General features: G+C 36.6%; 1 protein-coding gene across 3 annotated transcripts in view; it reads left to right on the forward strand.

Annotated features, from left to right (window-relative positions):
• Window positions 1–6,792, forward strand: part of LOC107746652 (kinase suppressor of Ras 1-like) — a 43,541-nt gene that overhangs the window by 13,651 nt on the left and 23,098 nt on the right. The window contains exon 3 of one of the 3 annotated variants that reach the window (XM_016560952.1): window positions 1,589–1,729. The exons of 1 other annotated variant lie outside the window; for it this stretch is intronic. In XM_016560952.1, coding sequence (XP_016416438.1) covers window positions 1,589–1,729 — 141 coding nt within the window. Of the gene's footprint in view, window positions 1–1,588; window positions 1,730–3,132; window positions 3,340–6,792 lie in introns of those variants that run through there. One more of the 3 variants, XM_016560955.1, reaches the window with a different exon arrangement.

Here is a 6,792-nt window from a genome sequence, read left to right on the forward strand (position 1 = left end):
GAACTAATTTTTGGCAGCCGGAATTTCAGTGCATCTCTAATTATTGGCGACATCAGAAATGGATATTATATAATAGCTGCTTTTTTGGACATTTTAGCAATTTAAAAATATTTAAAAAGTATTTTTTACATGGCACCCCTGCTCTCGACTGACGGCACCCCGGTTGGGAAACACTGGTTTAGAGCATAAGCCGAGGTAGATTTTTATTTTTAAGAAAATTTATTTGAATTATAACTGAGTTTAAAGAAAGAGCAATTTGTTCAGTAAACCACTGTTTAATTTAAAAAAAAAAAATTAGTTTTCCCCCTGCTGTACCGAAACTGTACCGAACCGTGATATCAAAACCAAGGTACGTACCGAACCGTCATGTTTGTGTACCGTTACACCCCTAATATCTATATATTCAAAAAAGGTGAGTGCCACTATTGTTTCCACTTCATGCAGTTTGTAGTAAATGAAGTGAATTAACTTAAACACCAAACCTCCTATGGAACCAAGTCTTTTACCTAATTTTACCTAAAGTAACCTTTTTATTTCTGAGCAATCTTCATAGCTTTCAGTCAGTGAAAACGGCCTCTTCTTTATGAGCACAGTTGCAGCTGTGGTTGTCTCCGAGGTGTTTGAACTTGTACCTGTAGAGGCAGGTGTGTGGTGGTTTCTGTTAACCTGTGGACCGCAGTGTCTCGCTGCTCCATGATGTCACATGGGACTCTGGCTGCAGCCGCCAAGTGTGTTCCAGCCAGGGTTGCCATAGTGGCGGAACAGACGCCCCCATGAGAAAGAGTCCAGACTCCATTGCCATGATAACCAGTGTCTATTTATAGACAGCACTGTTTATTGCAGTGGGAGCGTTACGGCAACAAAGGGAGGGAACGTCTGAAACATCTTTGTCCTGTGGGCATTGTACGTTATTGACTTGTTATTTTTAACCCAATATCAGTCTAGTGATGGTAAGAAAATGACGGATGGATGCACTGGCTGGTACTTGAACTGAAAAAGAGAGTGTGTTTGTGTACAGTGTTTGTTTGCACTGTATTCGGTTGTTTTACTGACACCACACACGCACAACACACATTTTCATCGCCCACCGTTTACAATGAAGTCACACATGGGGATTTCCTTTGCTCTGTTCTCACTTTGCATTCTGTGTGCAACGCTTGCTTGCGGACACGAAGGTTTAGAGAAAAATGCTGGTGCTGAATTTCAACATGCTTGTCCCTCATTGGTGTACTGATTTCAAACTTCTGTGGCATCTGACTGGGGACTTTGAAACAGCTCTTTTTCTCTGAAGCGCTCTGAAACATATGCCATGAAATTAGAATTATTTTTATTTTTTTTGCCTTTGTGTCTGATGTCATCCTGATGATCCTTTTCTCAAAGGATCTTAATCTACAAAGAGCTTCATGTTAAGTTAATAAGAGGTTAATTTCTCTTCTTTTGAAGGTATAACAACTAATTAGGGATAGATGGTGTCAATTTAAAAAGCAAACAGATGACTCAATGAGTTGTCTTTCAAAGCTGTTGTTACACCAGTCTAATAAGTCTGTGTGTGTGTGTGTGTGTGTGTGTGTGTGATCGCCATCTACAGGTGAAGCTGGTGAAGTACATCAGTAAACAGTTAGAGTGGAAGCAGAGCGTTCCAGAGAGAGACAAACCGCTGGCGCTGGACTCTTACCCACAACTCACAGACTGGCTGTACACCATCAACCTCCGGCCAGAGCTCATAGAGGTACCAATATGTGTGTTTGTACTCAATGTGTTTGTTTCTTAGTTCCTTTATTGTCCATATTTCCCTGCTTCATGACCTTTATTCAGTTAATGGGCCATTTTAGGTATTACATTTTTGGGCCCCACTTTATATTAAGTGGCCTTAACTACTATGTACTTACATCAAATATTAAGTACAATGTACTTATTGTGTTCATATTGTATTGCAAAACACTTTTGCTGCTATTGAGGAGGGATATGGGTAAGGTTAGGGACAGGTTTGTTGGTAAGGGTAGGTTTAAGGGTGGGTTAAGGTGTAAGGAATGGGTCAACTGTGTAATTATAAATGTAATTACAGAAATTAATTACAGATGTAATTACATGCAGGTATTTTTAAAATATAAGTACAATGTAAAAACATGTATGTACACAATAAGTGCATTGTACCAAATTATTAATTTAAATGTAAGTACATAGTTGTTAAGGCCACTTAATATAAAGTGGGTCCCATTTTTGTTTTATTCAGTATTTTATTTAATTTTAATTTATTTTAATTGTAATTTATTTTATTTTACTATCTCTTGAGAGACGTTTGATATATTTTACTTCGATTTTGCGGTTTTTAGGAGTGCAAAACTAAAACATAAAAGTAAGAAAACATTACCAAACTAGTTAGAACGTCAGCTCTTTTATGTTATTTTATTTTATTTTTTATTTTATATTATTTCATTTTATTTTACTTTATTACTTTATTTGTTTTGTTAATGTCCTTTTATTTTGTGTTATTTCATTTATATTGTCTTGTTTTGTGTTTTGTTTTGTAAGGGTTTTGTTTTGCGTATATAAATGGCAGTGTTTTTTCACACATTAAAAATGTAGAATAAATAAAAATACATAAAAATGCATGCATATATATATATATATATATATATACACACACACACACACACACAGTATATATATATATATATATATATACGTTTATTATTTTTATTATCTACTAACCATTTTATTAAACACAATAAGTCACTTCTGTACACCATGGCCTCTTGTACCTTATTGGAAATGTAGCATTTTTTATTATTCAGCAATATTTAACACACAATTTAATTACAATTGAATAATTTCTTTTTAAAATAGGCTTCTTAAACTGAAGCTTCTACTTAATGAATGTCTGTTTAAAAAAATGAATATTGGAGGATTCGGACAGGAGAGGGAAGATGTTTTGCTTGCTTGCTGCTGAGAGTCTCTGTGGTGTTTCAGTCCTCTGTGGATTCACACACCTGATCCCACTCCAAAGCTCAGAATGTGCAGCGTCAACCACTGTGTCTAAAACTCTCTCGTCAGTCTATTTTTAGACTCCAAAAGGGGTCTCTCTTTCTTCGTCTCTCTGCCCACCACCCCATACTGTCATATACACAAAGCTGACCGCATGACAGCACCGCATTCGTGACTGCCTGGCAAATGCGCAGACTTGTTTGTCCGGAAACAGACAACACAGGGAAATAAGCAACATATGCAAGACTGAGGAACAAAACTTTAAAAATAGAAACCGTTTATCCCAGTGGGGACAGAAGGGGTCACTTTGCGACATGCCTCTGATTAGCTGACTGCTTCACTTCGGTCACTGCGGTAGGACAGCATGTTTTTTGTGTGTTTTTTATTAGGTCTTCTCCAGTTTTCCTCTCTCTTCCATGTCCCAAAATACTTGCCTTGTCGTTGTATATTCGCAACAGTTCATTTATGTCTTTCTGCATCAGCCTGTGGCCAGGTTTTGCTTCAGGACCCAGATTTTACATTTGACATAAGTGATGACCCACTAAAATACATAAATTGTACAAACGTAAACAAAAATTACTTTAAAGGTGTTAATATTGCTTATTAAATTAAGAATTTTAATAATTAAAGAAAATCACTAACAATACAAAACATATGCGTAGTCTGGATAATATTTCTCTTACTTTGTATATATTTTCAGTTACATATGTTGACATATGTATATTGATGTGTGATAAGCCTAATTATTTAACCTAAATATGCAGTATTTATTTGATTTTATTTGTTCTTATTTTATTATATCTTATTTTCATTTTGCATTGCTTATTCCTATAACCTGAGACCCCATTTTGAGTAGTGACTCACCCACCACTTGACAATCCCTGCCCTAACTCAATAAGTTTGTTCTCTAACGTGTCACACCAGGCTGCTACAGTGTGATTCACGGGGCAGGAATGCATGCATGTGGCAGGACACACGTGGGCAGCCTGCCCCTCTCGGAGAGGACAGCAGGGAATCCAGTTGCCCCAGTGTACCAAAGTATAATAGGATAGTGCTTTCTCAGGAAAAGCAGAGGAATGCTATTTCTCCTGTGGGCAGGCAAGATGGGACTGTATTTGTCAGTGCGGTTGTATTTGCATGATTAGACATTTTAGAGAAGCGTGTTCCATTGGAGATATTTTACATACATGTAAGTTCTGGTGCATCTACAGAACTACCAGGAAACACCTCTGCTGTCTTCTCAGTTATTGCTACTACTTTGTGTGCATTTGTTTACTTTATAATTACTAGAAATGGAGAACTATCTAGGGTGTCATCATACTGTGACCTGGCACGTGCACAGGTAGGGCTCAACCTGTGCAGAGCACATGCCCTTTTTGCCCTTACACTCCATAGTGCCATTTTCTGGTGGTGGTGTTTTTTGTTTTTGTTTTTTTTCTTCAACAAATCAAGGCTATTGGTCACCCTTTACGTCTGTCTGTCTGTTTTAGAAATATTTAGCCAATGAAAAGTATTAAAAAGAGCTTGTGACTAAATCTTGTTGGATCCGCTCAAACTGTCAGTAAAACCTCATAACTCCGCCCCCCTATCTTTACTGAATGAAATTAAGTTTCACAGCAGCTGAAGGAAGTCTTGCAATGGTAAATAAAGATCTTGTTGTTTGAATAAGTACAGCGTTTTCTTTACGCAAGAAACACTATATAAAGGCTCATATTTTATGTATTTGGGGTCTGAGACGTGGGACCGGAGAGAGAGGGCTAGCATTTGCCATCCAGTCATAGCCAATAGCCTACACTTAAATAGCCTGCGCATACAGTAGCATTTCATCTTTTATAAAATGAGATTTTGGCCAAATGTATTTTACAACAGGAAAAACTGAGCGCCCATATAGCTACAAAAAACTCTGTAACCTGTTGATGAAAACGTAATGTGATGCCGCCGTTTTAAGGATGGACAAAATGCACATTTGCACACATTCGCTGGTCAAAAACCCCATAACTGCATTTGCGTTTGACACAAAGCGGCTGAGTGATCCTCGTCAACTAGGTAAAATATATTTCTAAGAAATGTCTTCTTTTATTTATGACTGCTGTGCTGATACACTTAATTTATTAACATTTAATCATATGATATGGTCGCATGGTTAATTCATGTTTACACTGTTAATATGCACGTGTATTCGCTAGCTATAGCTAATGTTTGAATCAAGTATTCTATCTTCGCTCGTCTTCACATGTATAAACGTAGTAAAACATGGTTTTACTAATGTTGTAGTAACTAAAAAAACAAACAATACAGAATCGGATCACTGTGAAATCTTTATATTTAATCATGCAGAATGTAATATATATTACATTATATACATAGCTAAAAATCTTTTTCTTCAAACTTATTTTTATTGAACTTTGTGTGCAAAGCAGAGAAAAAATTGTATATATGTATGTATATATATATATATATACATGTCCTCAAAATATTGGATGAGAAAAAAATTTGTTGTACAAAAATAAAACAACGCCAATATTACAAAATATAACATTAAAAAGTGTATAAATCACTCGTTTTTCTAAAGAAACATTGTCCAACAGCGACACCAGCAGGTAAAGTTACAGCAGGAGTCCGCATCTCTCTCGCCTCCTCTGAGCCCATTGAGTTTTAACAGACCAACTGGGGCGTAAATGGGTTGTGACTAGAAGGGATACAGCAAAAACCGGAAGCTAACAATAAATTGAATTTTCTACCTATTAGATTGTGTTTTATTAACGTCTACACCTACCCCTTAGTACAATAATGCAAAAATAGTAATTGTTGTACAGTGTGAGAAAAATTACGCTATATTGATGTGTGCATGCCCAGTAGTTTTTGCTGTGTCCCTTCTAGCCTTAACCGGGTAAATGGGGGGGAAATCACGTGAGAGGAGGCAATGCCTCCATCGCGATATGATTGGATCTGACTGGTTATGTTCGGCTGTGATTGGTTCATGCGATAAATCCTGCCTCTTGTGTTCATGTGCGCAGTCTGAATGAACAATATAAAGGCATTAATGGGCAGACTCATTTAAAAAAGTAAGTAAATAACTCACAGACTTGGATATAATCACTTTGTTACGTCAAAATAAGACTTGAAATGGCCTGAAAACATGATCTGTGGGAGTTTTCAGTGAGTAAATCAGCTTGTTGAAATTTAAAGTAAATCTCTGTGTCTGTGACCAATATTCACCGAGCTTTGATGATTGATGATCCGATAGGGCTGGACAATAATTCAATATCAATATGTATCGCGATATGATTTTTAAACACATTTCCGATATTTCGATATACATTACCAGTTTCCCATACATTGATTTATTTGTGCCGTTTGACTTCGTTGAATAAACATGAGCACTGCACGTTTCAAAATCATAACACGGCGCGGGTGTTTTATATGAATGTATCTCTGAAGGGAATTGACTGTCTTCAGAAAAGTTTCGATGACATTTTCATTTGATCTGATAAAGTAGCATTCATGAGCAGAGCTGCTTTGATTACAGCCATTACTGGAGAAACCGCTAGTTTTATCACTCTAAAAGCGCCTCCTGCTGCCAGAGAATGAGTTTTCATTTTAAATAAGCCCATCTCCAGCAACATTTCCAGTTTTTGTTGCTTTGTTTTTTGTTTTGTTCAATTTTTTTGTTTTCTGCAGCGAATCGGAGCACTTTTCATACCCTTTTTTTTCTGGCTGAAGCACATTTGTTTCAATCTATAAGAATAATCAGCCTACACTACCAGTCAAAAGTTTTTGAACAGTAAGATTTTTAAGTTTTTTTTT

The sequence above is a fragment of the Sinocyclocheilus rhinocerous genome, unplaced genomic scaffold, assembly GCF_001515625.1.
Source record: "Sinocyclocheilus rhinocerous isolate Xijiao unplaced genomic scaffold, SAMN03320098_v1.1 scaffold259, whole genome shotgun sequence".
Taxonomy (NCBI): Eukaryota; Metazoa; Chordata; class Actinopteri; order Cypriniformes; family Cyprinidae; genus Sinocyclocheilus; species Sinocyclocheilus rhinocerous.